This window comes from Anarhichas minor, unplaced genomic scaffold (genome assembly GCF_050575085.1).
Source record: "Anarhichas minor isolate MPS153535 unplaced genomic scaffold, ASM5057508v1 ptg000024l, whole genome shotgun sequence".
Lineage (NCBI taxonomy): Eukaryota > Metazoa > Chordata > Actinopteri > Perciformes > Anarhichadidae > Anarhichas > Anarhichas minor.
In genome coordinates, this window is record NW_027466470.1 from 16,555,628 (window position 1) to 16,571,705 (window position 16,078).

Consider the following 16,078-nt stretch of genomic DNA (forward strand, 5'->3'; position numbering starts at 1 on the left):
CCTCCTCAAAGAGAATACTTAAACCCACAGCCCTCGCCAATCCAACTTAATTAGACTTGACCGAAAACCCTCACTAATCCCGACTATAACAGGAGGCTGTGACAAAGCTCGAGAGCGATTGAAGACGAGACATTATCTTAGGTCACAAACGTCCATCAACACTAACAACTAAATGATGAAGACTAGGACGTAGATTTTTATTTTTTCTTCACAAGTATTTATTTTTCTTATGTAAGAAAATAAGACAAAGAAACGTTCCACTTCTCACATTTTCTTTCAATGGCACACAAGGTGAAGGTGTGAAGTTTTTTTTTGGCAGAAAACAAGTAAAAAGCAAGAAAAGAAGAATGAAACCAAAGAGTGCATTATGACTTCCATGTTCAATACTCGTATTAAGTATCCGATGAAGACACCATTAAATAAGGGGAACTAGCGGGACTGTTACAGAACGTAAATCTGGACTATGTTCAGACGTATCGTAAGCAAAGGCTTCATTTGCATAGCTTAAAGGTCAAAACAATGCTTTTATATGGGCTACATGTTCTATCAACTATGTGTTGCTACCTCAAGGTAAAAGACAACTTTTGAAAGCAATAAATGTACAATAATGAAAATCTCTTGAGTGCAGGACAGTATGCCTTTAACCAATTTCAAACGAGAACATCATCAAACACGGGTCATCCGTTCTCACTTTCATGATTTGGGTTTCTGTGAGGCTTCCTTTTGTCGTACAAAGACCGGGAATTGACAAAACACACAAAAACAATTGGCATTTTACACCGAAAAAAAGTATTAAAGATTAAGAATGAAATGAACTGGTAAACAATGTCACAATGTTCTGTGGACAGGTCCATTCTTTTAGCTTCATCAGTAGTCACGTCTTAAGGCTTAGAATGGGTCCCCACACTGCTCCACATCTTCAACTAACCAACATCAACATCGTAATTAATCTCACATAAATGCATTGCATCAACAGAAATTGTCTTAACACATTTTGTCATTCAAATATTGGTGTATTTAAAAAAGAATGTTCTGATTTGTATGCTTTGTATTAAAAGTACATTCTCCCCCGTTTGTGGTGGACCGAAGGAAGACGCTGTACTTTTTCCTCCCTCTATACGCGAAACGTATGGTAACACGTGTGGTTATTACAAGGTGGGAATAGATATTGTCATTCAGGGAGCTGCAGAGTCCCAACTGTGCATGACACGGTGACAGCAGGTCAAAATCAGAGAGGCAAGTCTCTCTTCCGCTTCGGCATTTATGTAAAGCAAATCTCTAGCGCCCTCACTAGACCTGCAGGGACATGACTCGAACCAGCAAGTCTGCCCCGACTCACACGGCCCGAACAAATGATGGATCCCACTATGATCCTGACTGGCTGGGGTAGCTGAATATGTGCACTGACACAGAACACTGCATGTAAAAATAATACGCTTCTTCACACATATTTTATGAAGTGTATTGAACAGGTGATGAACAGGTTATTCACAGGTGGAAAATGTATTTACCTGTGCTGGTCATTTTTTTTTGTCTCTTCATCTTTTGATTTCATGGCTTCAACCCAGAGTACCTGCTTTCCGTTCTCAGTTAAATAAGACGGGATGCCGAGAAAACGATTTGGTGAGTTTAATCCCGAGACGATAAAATCGAATGGCTTTTCTCTCCCTAAGGGGGTTTGGCTCAGTCACAGCAAAAAAACACACAAAGCACACACAAAAATATTTTCCCCCGTACTGCATCTAAAATGTTTGAATATTACTATTTTCTGGAAATGATGTATTTGCAATAGTAAAATTAAATAAAAAAACTGCAGAGTACTGCTGTGTCACATCTAGGCTAGGTTCACACAAAAAAACAAAACATCCCACAACATAAAGAAAACACTGTGGGTCACAACTGGTTTCAAACAGAGAGGTTATTCATTCAAAAAGGTAGCTGCTTTGCCAGCAAAGACTTGTGGTATGAAAAGGTAGAGAGGAAGGGTCGTATTTAGTGAACACTGAAATCCCTACACGGTGGACCTAGCTTTGTGATGCGTAAAACAAAACGACAAAAGCTGAGAGTTACTATTCTGGTTTTTCACGATAGCCCCTGGTGGGAAGCAACTTTAAGCCATAATTGGCACAACCGGTCAGACAGGCTATCCGTTGCTTTTCCTCTCTGTGTAAAAAACAAACAAAACCAGCACTGTGCAAGTGGAGGCCTGACATCTAGTCAGTGGTTCACAAAGCCTACCTACTGTAAAACCAGGCCGCGGGATGTTTGGTCTGCCCTCATCCTCCTAATATAAAGCCGCTTCTACAAAGAGAAGCAGGTGGACACGTGAAACTGAAAAGTCACTGGAATGCTCCGAGAGGATTGAAAAATGGAAATGACTCAAGTCTATGGAGGAGTTATGTCACTGGACAAGCAAAGAGTAAACATCTGCCACTTCCTTTCATCCCACCTGTTCATATCAGAAATGCACCAAAAGATCCCCCCCCCCCCACCTATAGTTGTGCACTTGTACAGCTGGAGGAGGGAGTGGGATGGGAGGGGTGTGGTGGAGGAGGAAGATGAGGAGGGGGGGCATTGGGCTGTGACGAAGGTAAGGCTGCCGTTACTCCCTCTTATCAGCTGCTTTCGACTGTTCCCTCTGAATCATGCAGCGGCGCACAATGCTGTCAAAGCTCCCCAGGTAGAAGAGGGCGATGGTCCGAAACAGTCCCATGGTAACGATCTGTACAGAGGTGAGAAGAGATTAGAATTTGGAAATTGCGCAATACTTACAGCATCCTGGAGCAGCGCCGCTTTAGCCAATGTGACTACATCATGTTACATGGCTTTACCTGCTGGAGGCCCTCTGTGATGGAGGTAACGGGTGACATGCCACAGGTGAGGGCTGACAGCATGTAACCATCGGGTCCCACAGAGCTGTTGAAGTTCCCCTGCTACAAGAGACAAGGAAATGACAGGCAGGTAGATTAACAACAGATTATCCATCCACCTAATGTTAAAAACAGGACAAGAAACATGGTGGGTCAGCGGCAGGTGGAGTGTATTTCTTACCACTGCATCCCGAACAATGATTTTGGCCACTTGGTCTGGTTGACAAACTCCAGAGGTTTCAGAGATTAATTTGGTCTCCAGGGGCTATAAGGAGGAGGAAAAGGCTTTATGGTGGGGGGGGAGTTGGAAGTGAAATTATCTTATCGTACTGTTGATTGTGTTCAAGAGATGTTTACCTTTGTCTTGTTTTCCTGAGCCAATCCCGGAGTGTCAGTGTCAGGGGGGTAGGCCACCGTCACATAGATATTGTATGGTTTCATCTGGAGTACAAGAACAGCAACACTCACTCGTCGTTACGTCAACATTTTCTATAAAAATTCACACCGGCAACTCATCATCCCTATATATAATATAATTAGCTAAATGATTTGAACTAGATGCACAGTGAAGTTGATTTGCGATGCAGCGTGTTTGCTTGGCGTGTAGTTATTGAAGCGCAACAGTCCAAAAACTCACCTCCATCTGCAGCGACTCTGCTAAGCCTCGCAGGGCAAACTTGGACGGGGAGTAGGCGGTGTATCCAAACAAGCCGATCTGGCCCGCCTGGGAGGACACAAACATGATGCGGCCCATTCTTCGCTCCTTCATGGTGGTTATGACGGCTCGTGTCGGGTAAACGCTGCCCAGGTAGTTCACTTCCATCAGTTTCTGTTGGCAACGACTTCAAAGTTCACACACACACATGGCAATGTCTCGCTGCACATTTATTCCACAACCTCAATGGTGTTGCACAATTTTTCTTAATATACTCATTACAATTGACCCTTCGCTAAGTCCTGCCCCTCGAAAGCAGAGTGGCCAATCAGAGTGCAGCATTGCCCAGCTCCTATAACTATTCGGCTGAGCTCCATAGTCATGCTAGTCATGGTTTAACATCATGTAACAGTGATACTCGTTACCACTAACATTAGCACATCATTAACTAGCGTTAGCACTTTGAGCAGGTTAACTGAATGCCGACACATGCAGCTTTTGTTTTTCTAATGATTGTAACAGTGAGGAAAGACCTACGCTGCTTTACAGGAACAGCGTTGTTCCTTAATTTCATTGTCTTCTGTCTGGCCAGGTGATGGTTCACTTTTACACTGAGCTGTAGGCGTTAGCTTCTATATTTATCTTTTTAACCTGTTTTTGCTGCTGAATCGGTTTGACATCCTAAAACGCATGTTGCAAATCCTTCTGTCTACTTCTCTCTGAAATCTCTTTTCCAAACATTGGATAATATTTATTCAGGGAGTGCAGTTAGTGACTGTGGGCTCCATGGTAGCTCTGACAGCTTGACAGAGCAGCAATGGGGGGGGCGTGGCTTAGCAAAAGGTAAATTTGCATTAAGTATTACCTTAAAATGTCTGACAGTAACAAAACATCCTACAGAACCAGACAGCAATCAAACCTCCAACTTACCCATCTGGTAAACGTTGAATCGGTTTCATTTAAACGTGTTTTTGTACCGTTCACAGTAGCTAATTGGATTCTTACATGAATAAGACCATATACTCCCAGGTACCTACTTTGAAACGGTCCACGTCCATTTCCTCAAACTTTGCAGAAATGGACATCCCGGCACAGTTCACTAACATATCGACAGGCCCCAGCTTCTCTTGAGCCTGCATCACAGAATAAAAAAGCCACTTCAGTACGTCAACACTGAATTATTTAAGGGATCCAAGATGCTCCACTGGCGTTAAGAGGGTAACTTCACCTGCTTTATCACACTTTCCACCTGGCTATATTCACTGGAAACATCCACTGATATGCAGAGCACCACCTGAGTAAGGAAATTGTACATGAACTTATGCAATGTCATGCAAAACGGCATCAGCTGTTATGCACAATATGAACACATGTACAGTCATAACTAGTAAGTAAGGTGCTTTAAAACAATATCTGAATCTTTCATTGAAGTAAATGCTTAACTCATACCTGTTTGTCATTGATGGCAAATTTCTCCAACTCTTTCTTCGCTTGAAGTAATTTAGCCTAAGGGAAAACATGCATATTTAATCAGTTATAAAAACGTAAGGTTCATAAAACTTCCCTAAATGACATCATGTCAAATCCTCAGAACATTAACAGTGACATGCAGGTGAATTGTTTAACATCAAATATGTAAATGTGGAATTTAAGTGGAGCACATCCTTCACCTTACTTGGCACAAATTAACCTTTAGAATATATTGTACTGTGTTTGACATCAAACGCTTTGGCTATGACAACAAACAGGCAATGACTAGGCAAGACACAGAGGGCCGATTGGTTGAATGTGGCTTGTGCTGACCTCATCCCGCGCCACCAAAGTGATGAAGGCTCCTTGCCTGTAGCACTCAACTGCAATGCATTTCCCAATCCCACTTGAGCCTCCAGTCACCTGCAAATCCAAAGGGTAAGATGATCATTAATCAAATGCCAAATATGGAGTAGCTGATCTCCAAATCATAGGCTGGGGGGCACAGGTCAACTGGAAACGAAAATATGCTTCCATAATGAAATAATTAATTTGAATAAAGATGTATAATGATGTGCAAGTCATCTGCATAATGAAAGTAAACAAGCTACACTCTGTTGCTCAGTTTATTAGATATATCTAAGACATAACTAGCTAAAACGAATGTAGCCTAATACAACAAGCCAGAGAGTTAGCATGCTGTTGATTCAACTTCCTGGTCAGTTTGTGGTGCTAGTCAACCCTATGTTACATAACCATAAAGTTGACCAGCAACTAAGTTGATTTAGAATCTCAGTTTCAACAAAACTGGATATTACAACCTTCATGAAGGTGGGATATAAAGCGCTAAGTACGTTATGTTTTATCTGGGTGCAGCTTTTAACTGGTAACATTCAGAGGTTAGCTCTAACTAGCACAATTGTAACGTTAAAGGTATAGAACGCTAACCGTTAAGCTGTGTGGGCGTGTCACTCTGCGTAACTGACAGTTCACTGTCGTATTAAATTCGCCACTCACAAAATATATTTTTCAGTCTAAAAGTTTTGTTTGGCTATTTGTTGTGACGTTGGTGGACGTACATGACGTACTTTGAATAGTACATAAAGCTAACTTTAGCTATAACGTTGCAGGCTGTTAGTTAGCTAGCTACCGTTCCCATGAGTAGGTAGCACTCTTGTGCACTTACCACGACGTGGGCCCCGTTCAGTTTCAGAGGTTTGGGACTAATAAGAGGCGATATCATGTACAGCAGCAACACAAAGGCAACAATGAAGGCAGCGACCACGAGAAGCATGACAAATGGCAGAAGAAGCCACCAGGAATTGATGAAAAGCCAATCCGTGATCGTTGAGCTCAGCCCTTCTTCAGAGGACATGGGGAAAATTTGGCAATCGTTAGCTTGTTTGCTAACTAGCAGGCCAGCGTCTGGGGTCCGATAACGGAGATACGAGGCAGCCGACGGGCCTGAGAGGGGGGGTGGCGAAGCACAGACGTCGGAGGAGGAGTTGTTCCGGGGTTTGGCCAATGAGTCAAAAATGTGCAACGACCAGGTTAACGTCCCGCGGTGGACATGGGCCCCCAGTGACAAAGCTCAGTCTGCACAAACCAAAACAAATCGCACTGTGCACCGTAAACGAACGTTTAACGTTCGTACCTGGTACTTGTAGTCTTCTAGCGAGCAGTTCAAGAGGAATCTAAACGCTGCTTGAGTGTGCATTAACAGCAACTCCCACAATGCAATGTTCCGCTTCCTCATTCGTCGTATCCGTATGGTTTCAGTTAACGCTAACACTACACTTAAAACACGTATGCTTTACATCCAGTCACCGGTTATGTTGACTAATGACAGTGAAAGAAAATCTATTTTAAACCTTAATTAATTAACCTAACGTTACAAATAAATCGTACATTTCTTACAAAAACGTAAACAGCTTTTCTGGACTTCGCTATAACTTTTATTTACATTATTGAAACAAACACAAAAATTCGTATGCATGAGTGCCCTCTTCACAAAGAAAGGGTTAAAGAGGTGGCTATATGTATAGACATTTACAGTCAAATAAGCGATGTTCCCCATCAAAACTCAAAAGAGATAGTTTGCACACTTTAGGAGCAAAAGAGAACAGTTGTATACAAACTCTAAGAGTTTACATGAAATTTGCAAGTATTATACATTTCTCATGTGTAGTGACAAAGCACTGGATATATAAGCAGCATGAACAATTTAGAAATAAACCAATAAAAAATAAATTTGCAGCTTTTCTAGAAGGCACATGGTGCACACTGCTGCGTATGGCTATATAGTTCATGCTTGGAGATGCATTCCTATATTGTTAACTATACAAGAAGAGGGTCTCTCAACCTGAGCCATGGGTGTCCAACTCAGTCTTGTTTTATCAAAAGTTACGTGACTTTATGTTAACATAAGGCTTAAGTTTTTTGCAGTTTATATTAAGGATAACCAGCAAAGCCTGTGAATAGTAATGAAACATATGTACAGTAGGTCGTGAAAATAAACCTCTGAGCTGAGTGACAAAGCAAATTAAAGTTATTGAGTCCTTAAAAAATTATAAAGTAATGCTGGTCCGGCACCATTGGGGCTCCACCCTAGTAGCCGTGTTTAATTCCAATGGCAAGAGTAAACAAATACAAATGTCCTTTGTTAGGAAACTGGATAAACAATCCAACAATTACACAGGGTCTAATGCAGCTCTCATCCCGAGTATCTCAGTCTCAAAACTCTTAAACATCCACCAACCACCCTGAGACACCAATCCAATGAACTCATGCCCCGCTTCACTCTCCCAGCCCAAGATTTATACAATTCACAAAGTACAGTTCACACGATAAAATGCTTGTTTTTTTTCCTCCTTCTTAATAGAAGAATACATAAGGGGCAGTCATTAGTCTAGTGAGGTGTATTCTGACTGGAAGATAAGGACACAAGAAATAGTCCCAATGTAAAATAAATTACCTTGATTTCAATAGCCTTATTTGCAATAATTGTTGTGTATGTCTGCCGTTAGTTTCCCTAAGTTGCTTGGGTTTTCTGCTCATCAATACCTTTAGTTTTTAGTGCTTAGTCAACCAACCTTCTAAGTTCTTTATGTGGTATTGAGTATTTCATCAGGTCAGCTGCAGATGGAAAGTCTTTAATGTTCTTTGGACAATGTTTAATATCAAATAAAACAATGTCCTTCCACCCTTTGCGTGGTTGTCAAACCAGCGCAGTAATCTTGTCCACTTATGATAAACCACGTAGCCTGGTGTATGGTTATGATGAGACAGAGAGAGAGAAATGGGACAAGGACAGTAAAGACAGATAATCACAAATCCTTTGCTTTGGTTTGGCTGGCTCAATCCTCCCACCTAGCCTTCCTGTCCAAAGTCCTCTGTGAATTTTTTCAGTTTGCCCAGATCTTGTTCATTGACTGTTGGCTTCGTGCTGGCCTGAGACCTCAACATGTCAGACTGAAAAGACAAACAGATATCATATAATATTAAAGTAAGGACTCAAATATGCAATTATATTACCATCTAGTGTTTTTTACATCCTTACCATGGACACTATAGGTTCCAATAGCTTCTCCCCAGGTACGTCCATCCATGACATTTCAATCGCGTTGGGGTCGCCAGGTGAGCAAGGAGTCAAGAGGTCATCTATGATAAGGTTGGCATCAATTCTTGATTCACCTCGTACCTTATTTAAATAACAACGTATGAAAGGAAACACAAGTCGAGAATTAGTCAACTGCAAAATGTTAAACTGCATCATGAAACAGAGACAGACATCTTAACAGACGTACCCGTTTGAAGTGGGTGGCTGACTGGACCTTTCGAACAGGCTGCATGAGAGCGTCTCTGACAATGACACTGATATCTGCTCCCGAGTATCCATCCGTCTTCTTGCCCAGAGCGACAAAGTCGGACTCGGTGAGACAGTTGGGGGTCGGGCCGAGATGGAGCTTGAACATGAAGGAGCGGGCGTGCTCTTCGGGCAGCGGGATGTAGATCCTCTTCTCAAATCTGAGAGTTTCATTGGCGTACAGTCAAGCAAAGGCGAACAAGAACACGGTTCCTAACAACTTTCACCAAGTGACAACAATTACCTTCTTCTGATGGCTGAGTCTAGGGTCCATGGGATGTTTGTTGCACCCAGTACCAGCACTCCCTCATTGTTATTCCCCACACCTGGAAAAGAAAACAGTCAGGGTAAGTGTACACACTTTAACTACTTATCTCATCTAAACAATGATACTCTCTACTTTCATTGACACGTGATGGTCCGTCCAGCTTTCTAAAGATCTGTGACCACGCGTTACATTACTGGGCAGCTGTCCAAACAGGCCATTTACAAAAGGAAGTTACAAAATTATGAATCAAATCGAGACCATTTCAAATCTGCACATCAGGGCTTTCCCAGTGTTTTATTGCAGATGGGTGCCACCTCACCTGAATCCAAAAACCACCTCCACACACATCATAAAAACGAATACAATTTTTACAATATTAACTAATAATCTTAATCTAGGGAAAAGAGCATTTTAGGTCTTCATCTGCACACTAAATTGTTCATGAGATGAGATGTGTCAGGATCCGGATGGCTCACCACCTTTGCTCAGCAAGTTCCTGGGGCAAGCCCCGTTATTGCAAACAGAGTATGCACAAACAAGAAGTGAGTCTATGAATGTTGCGGTCAGTGGGTTATCATCTCATAAAAAAAATTTGCATTCCCGCCACACCTCAATCTGTGATGTCACAGCAGGTGTTTTCCCCCCCTCACCTGTCAGAGAGCATATCTGAGGTGTGACCAGAATGAGCATGCTGAAAAGTTGCAGCAGTTTTCTGCCCCACGTGATTCAGTCATTTAACATTTAAATAGTTCACATTTGGAAATAAGTGACAGGGAGATTTAAATAGAGTCTGAGAACACTAAAAGAACGAAAATATATTACTCGAAAGGTTTTGCCATTGGACTTATAAATTGAGGGACCCAACAACCCAAACAGTTTAAGGTTTCCCAAAAGTACCTTCTAGTCACCCAGCCAATGCAGCTACAATTGTGTCCTGTGCAGAGCTCAAGTTTCTATGGCGTTACATTTGTGTACCACAATGATTCCAGTGAAAATCTAGGATGCAGAAAAAAAACAACTAAAAGAAATTCTTCACGTGCATAAACTGCTATTTCAGATCCCAAAGGCTGTTTACTCATTCCCTCAGAAACTATTCAACCCTAAATTGGGGAACATTTAACATGCAGTACTAAGGGATTGCATTGAACTTAATTAATCACAGCATTCAGTCATTAAAAACAACTGCTTTGGCTCGTCAGACTTACCCTGCATCTGAACCAGGAACTCTGTCTTAATACGGCGAGCGGCCTCACTCTCGTTCTCACTTCTTGAGCCACACAGGGAGTCTATCTCATCAATGAAGATGATAGAGGGCCTGTGCTCCCTCGCCAGGGTAAAGAGATTCTTCACCAGCCTAGGAGGTTTAAGAAAGTTTAAGAAATTAAATAGCAACAGGCTGCTGTCTGCAGTATGCTTTTGTGGATTACCGTTAACGGGACTTACTTTTCACTCTCTCCCAGCCATTTGGAGACAAGGTCAGACGAAGAGATGGAGAAGAAGGTGGAGTTGCCCGCCTCTGTGGCAACAGCTTTAGCCAGATAGGACTTTCCTGTGCCAGGAGGTCCAAAGAGCAAGATCCCTCTCCATGGAGTTCTCTTTCCTGTCAGTCAAGCAAAACGGTAATTTAGGCCACATTAGTGTCGACAAAAACAATCGACTGCACTCTCGACTGTCTTCTGTCACTTAAGAGCACAGCAATGAGGAAGCCTTCCTCTTATATGAGATGTCATACCTGTGAAAAGGTGGGGGAATTTGATAGGAAGAATAACTGCTTCTTTCAGTGCTTCCTTCGCGCCCTCTAAACCAGCAACATCACTCCATTTGATGTTTGGTTTCTCCATAACAATTGCACCTGTAAAAAAACAACATTACATTTCTGAGGGGTCTAAGTAATACCTGAATTATGACAGACTGCATGTAACAATCTCCCAAAAAAAAAAAAAAAAAATACAAAAACATTAGGGCAATTAAGTTCAGATTAAAATTTATATAAAGCCTGCAGAAGGCCCAATAGTCCTCAAAGGGAATATCACAAACCTGAAAGTTGATTTTGGAACTTCTTTTTCTCTGGATCGTCACCTTCATCGCTTTCATTCCTGGAAACACAAACATATAATTATGAAAAAGTATATAATTAATATATAATTTTGTCTACATATCTAGTACATAATAGTAATTTGCACTGATTTTCCATCCAGGTCTGAATGGCATCAGACCGGCTCCACCCATAAACACACCCTTTGTCATCAGACTGTGACTCTTTGACAGGCTTAGCGGGAGGAGCGTTTTCTTTCTTCTTTAGATACTCCTTCAACTTCTCTGCCCTGTCCAAGTATTCAGCACATTTTGCCCGGATGCTGTGTTTAGCTTTGTCACTCTGGGCTTCATCTGTCAGGAACAACAAAAATGGTACACAAAAATTACTTCAGGTTTGAGTATTTTTATCCTTAAAAAAACATCACCCTCCTCTCCAAATTTCACCTTAAGTGTACTTCGATTGCCATAGGAAGCTACAAACAAGTGATCACATCTAACCATTCAAAGAAATTATTTTATCATTGTTCTGCCATCTTCACTGCTGTGAAAGTGTACAAAATAGCTTGCATGTCATTTTGAGAGATATGATGCCACTCGAAAGGTATGTTTAGAATATTATTGGATTGTGATTCCTGTTGTGGCAAACAGAGGTGATTATCAGACTGTGTGGACACCGTAAACTTAATGCCAATGTGCTGTTTTTATGCCTTACATTTCACCACATGGAGGAAGTACTGAACAGCAGCCTGGTAAAGACGCAGAGCCTCCTCGTATTTCTGAGCTTTATCCTCCTGAGCCGCCTTGCTGGCAAGATCAATGGCTTTCTAAAATAAAACAGACAGAACAATGTTAGTTATATTAGCATGTGTAGGTTCTACTGTTGATTAATAAGGAAACAGACAGCTGTGGGAGGTTAATGACAGTGTCTTTGAATTGTCAAAGTGCCAGGACAACATAAACCAACCAAAACAAACAAAATTGACAAATGTAAGCGGGAAATATATTTAAAAGTCAGTCGCAGACAACTTTCCTGTATAAAGTTACAGTATACTTACCGTAATGTACTAGCTATAGGTGAAGATCAGATTGAAGCTAACACCTGTCTTGTGTGGGGGACACTACGCACACCGAGGTAGGAGTGCGTGAACCGGAATTTGAATGCACTTTCTTTCACTTCCTTTTATAATATGTATGTAACTTGAACACAATTTGTACAGAATATAACCATAACAGTTTTGCTCTCCATTAGTAGTGGATGTCTTTTCAGAGGCCAAATAAAACCATTTAGCTAACGTTAGCTAGCAACGGTAATCCCATTAGCTAGCTAGGTGTTGTTTTCTACAATACAGGCCCACGCTGTTATACGGCAATAACCACAACCGCATATAAACGTTGCTTTAACCAAGTTAAACTTTAGCTTTTATAACACGTATGGGCCACAATGTCACCTTCCGGTGGTCTTTGTTGTTCACAAGTTGATGCACGTTAGCTAACCATGCTAGTTAGCAGCTAATGTTACAAACGTCACACTGTATTACACTGTCGGAAGCATTTAAACCAAACACCACACAACATAACAAGGTCAGACGTTTCGGTTGTCATGGACTATGATACTTGTTTTAGTTTAATCCAATACGTGAACAACTTTGTTAGCTTATTTAGCGTTTTAGCTAGCCCTGGCGTTGGTTCTCAACTTACCTGTAAATTATTGTTGGTAGCCATAATGGCTGATCACTTGTCCAATAATCGAAACAAATGTAACACCGCCGTGAGGAAACGATTTTTAAAAACTCTGCTTTGGAAAGTAACCATACAAGTAGACTGTTAAATCGACAATCGAGTATTTTATGAAGCTTGTTTTCGTTTCTTGTGATCGCCCCGGAGTCAGATCGAGGAGGAAACTTCCGCATTGAAAACTCGATACTCGCGTGCACCAGAATGCGATGACGTCAACGCGTAGCCTCATTACGGTTCAGAGTACATTGGCCTACTGCCTGAAACTATAACGTTTTTCTTTTCCTTTTGCTTGTCATGTGGCGTGTTATGTGGTATCTTTGGTTCGTGGTTAACCCAATAGGCCCCTTACCTGTATGTGCAGTCTATGGGTTTAACAAATTCAAACACTATCAGGCTATGAATGAACTATCAACCCTGTTGTTCTGACACGAACAACAGTGGTGGAAAGCACCTAAGTACACTTACTCAAGCGCGATACTTAAGAACAATTTTGAGGTACTTACTGCTTTCTACTTTCCACTACATTTTGGAAGCTAATGTTGTACTTTTTACTGAAGTATATATATATTTTTCACAGCTTTAGTTACTAGTTACTTTGCATATTTCGATTTTTAATGCAAAGTATAAATCAATTAATACATTATGATGTATTATTATAGATTAAGCTACCCAGCAGTATATATAGTAATACAAAGTAGCGCCATCTTCAGCAGCATTAAAGTGATGAACACATTAATGCATCAATAATTACAATCCAGTTATATGACATATATGATTCTGAAATGGGCCATTCTGCACAATGAGTACTTTAACTTTTGGTACTTTAAATATATTTAGATGCTAATACTTTTTTTTACTTGAGTCTGAATACTTGACTTTTTCTTGTAGAGTATTTCTAGACTATGATATTGCTAATTTTACAAAAGTAAAAGCTCTGAATACTTCCTCCACCACTGATTAATTATGTATTATCTACGAGGCACTTTAAAAAGTCCACTCATACTGCAGCACATCCATACTGTTGTGCACTTGAGACATTGGTCAGATTTTATCATGATGAAAAATAATATCTATATTTGTAAAACTAATATGATGTATTTAATTTAGGTAACAACCTTTTTATACTCTAGGTACTCCTGTAATTCTTCCACTCGGTCCAGGTACAGTTTACATTTATCTCGGATCTTCTGGTTGCCATCTTTACCCTGGGGTTCACCTGATGGGGAGTAGAACATTTATTTAATAGCATTCTGTAATGTTATCGATTTAAACTATCCATCGTAACAAGTCATAAGGATGACACAACTTAAAATTAGCCCAAACAAAAAACATTAATAGCTGAGTAATTTCAAGCAATTAATGTGATGCACCCTCTAGTACAGACTGTTAGGATGACCTGAAATGTCTCATTATGTGACATAGGATGCATTTAGTTTCCTGCCGTAGTGACGCACGTTTTACAATATGCAGAAAGTACTTGACAGCATGTTTGTAGGAGTGGATGGCCTCCTCATAGTTCCCAGCCTGGTCTTCCTCTGAGGCCTTCTGTGCTACAGCAATAGCTTTCTGAAAGAGCAGGAATATTTCAGATACTATCATATCTTATGCTTCTACTCAAATCACTTCATGACACATATTGGCGTCCTATAAACTGCATTAATCTGCTTCAGCCAAAGCAAAAGTAATACAGTAGCCTACAGTGTTGTTGTTATGCTAATGTCGGTTAGTACCATATTATATTATTATTACATTACAAACAAATCATAATAATTTCTAAAAATTCTCTGGAGCTGTAGTGCTGAAATGATAAATTGACTGAGTATTCCACATTTGGTATTCCAGTCATTTCAGTAAAGTATTGTGTATTAATATACATTGTTCACAGGTGTTTTGACACAATACCAGGGCCCTGGAACTGATGAACTAAAGTTAAGTTAAGTTGTTTGTAGTGTCATTAATGACGCTTGTGCTTTGAAATGTCAAAATCTCTACTGTGAAAAAGGTCTCTCCCAAATATTTGCTCATTATCAGAGTAGATGGTCAATCAATTAAGTGTGTGATACATTGTATAGTTAGTTCAACTTTGCCACCGATAATATTTGCTGTGATCAAATACTTTTAGCATCTATATTGCTGCAGAAACGTTTTCTGTGTACAATATGGCTACTCAACGTTTTATGGTGATTTATTGTGTTAAAACAAAGTAAGAGAAACCTTATGACTCCAAGTGGAAATTAGTTATTTATAATAGAAGAGGATCTATGTGAATCCCACCGAGAATACCTGCTATTTTTGACCAGCAGAACAGAACCACACTGCATATCAGATATCTAAACCAATCAGATCACAGATAGAGCTTTGTGTTTGCTCACTGCTTATTAAAACATGTAATGACTAATCTCGCTCACTGCCTTTAAAATCTGTGGACTTGATGTGAATCACTATTTTTGGTCCATGATGGAGTTCAGTATTGCAGACGCCGAAGTATTGACGCAAAACGCTCCTGCATTCAAACGAAGAAGTGCGGGACACTTTGAATTAATCACACGATGGGACTGAATCCACATGAAGCGTTGGTCAAAGTGAAACCCGTCAGATCACATACCGGGAATAGACTCGGTGTTCGTACCTACACTTCACTTGTTACACTCCATCGATAAAGCTTCCAGTCTTTAAGTAATGTATTCATCCTACCTGTAGAGTTGTCGGCTCCATGAGGAGACTCCTGGGAATCAAAACACAGCTGATTCAACCCGTGGTGCCCCTCCAGTCTGGTTTCGTTTACCCAGCCGTCTGTCACCGCGCAACAAGTTCCTGTTTGCTGATCACTCCCTCAACAATGACACATGCGATCGAGCAAAGCAGCCTGCCCAGTCCAGAGGAATGGCAACGATGCTGGAAAGAACCATCCTGCCAGTGAGTCACGACGCGTTTTGTTGTCGAGCAAGTTGCAAACACAACACAAGTTGCTGGACCTGTATCTTTTTTTATTAATAACCCAAATAGAAACAGCTGTTTCAGAAACATGTACACTTATTTCACTGAGAATCATTTTTGGGACTGTAGAAATAACCAACACCAACACCATGCATACAATACGACAGAAAAGAGTCGTTTTAGGTGCAACACAATATAGCAGCTCTTCTTTCTAAAGGCCAAGTGACGTGAAACAACCG

The 16,078-nt window shown here is 40.8% G+C and overlaps 2 protein-coding genes and 1 long non-coding RNA gene across 4 annotated transcripts; 1 reads left to right on the forward strand and 2 right to left on the reverse strand.

Moving 5' to 3' along the window:
- Positions 1-194: 194 nt before the first annotated feature.
- On the reverse strand, positions 195-6,627 carry kdsr (3-ketodihydrosphingosine reductase). Its single transcript, XM_076097760.1, has 10 exons — positions 6,182-6,627; positions 5,329-5,418; positions 4,975-5,031; positions 4,754-4,819; positions 4,563-4,658; positions 3,508-3,699; positions 3,228-3,311; positions 3,052-3,135; positions 2,832-2,933; positions 195-2,722 (listed from the first exon to the last, which is right to left on the reverse strand). The coding sequence occupies exons 1-10, from the start codon at positions 6,368-6,370 to the stop codon at positions 2,603-2,605; spliced, it is 1,080 nt and encodes a 359-aa protein (XP_075953875.1). The 5' UTR covers positions 6,371-6,627; the 3' UTR covers positions 195-2,602.
- LOC142956267 (uncharacterized) lies at positions 5,403-15,585 on the forward strand. Its single transcript, XR_012956013.1, has 3 exons — positions 5,403-9,207; positions 10,589-14,062; positions 14,788-15,585. It is a non-coding gene; the product is annotated as an uncharacterized LOC142956267 (long non-coding RNA).
- On the reverse strand, positions 6,928-15,675 carry vps4b (vacuolar protein sorting 4 homolog B). 2 transcript variants are annotated; one of them, XM_076097758.1, is made up of 13 exons: positions 15,597-15,675; positions 14,357-14,468; positions 14,018-14,118; positions 11,878-11,989; positions 11,366-11,516; positions 11,166-11,224; positions 10,861-10,980; positions 10,572-10,728; positions 10,334-10,482; positions 9,105-9,186; positions 8,802-9,021; positions 8,555-8,695; positions 6,928-8,466 (listed from the first exon to the last, which is right to left on the reverse strand). In XM_076097758.1, exons 1-13 carry the CDS (start codon positions 15,615-15,617, stop codon positions 8,365-8,367), a joined length of 1,527 nt encoding a protein of 508 aa, XP_075953873.1. In that variant the 5' UTR covers positions 15,618-15,675; the 3' UTR covers positions 6,928-8,364. The 2 variants fall into 2 exon arrangements, with proteins under 2 accessions (XP_075953873.1, XP_075953872.1); XM_076097757.1 differs by lacking the exons at positions 14,018-14,118; positions 14,357-14,468; positions 15,597-15,675 and adding an exon at positions 12,864-13,088.
- Positions 15,676-16,078: the final 403 nt, after the last annotated feature.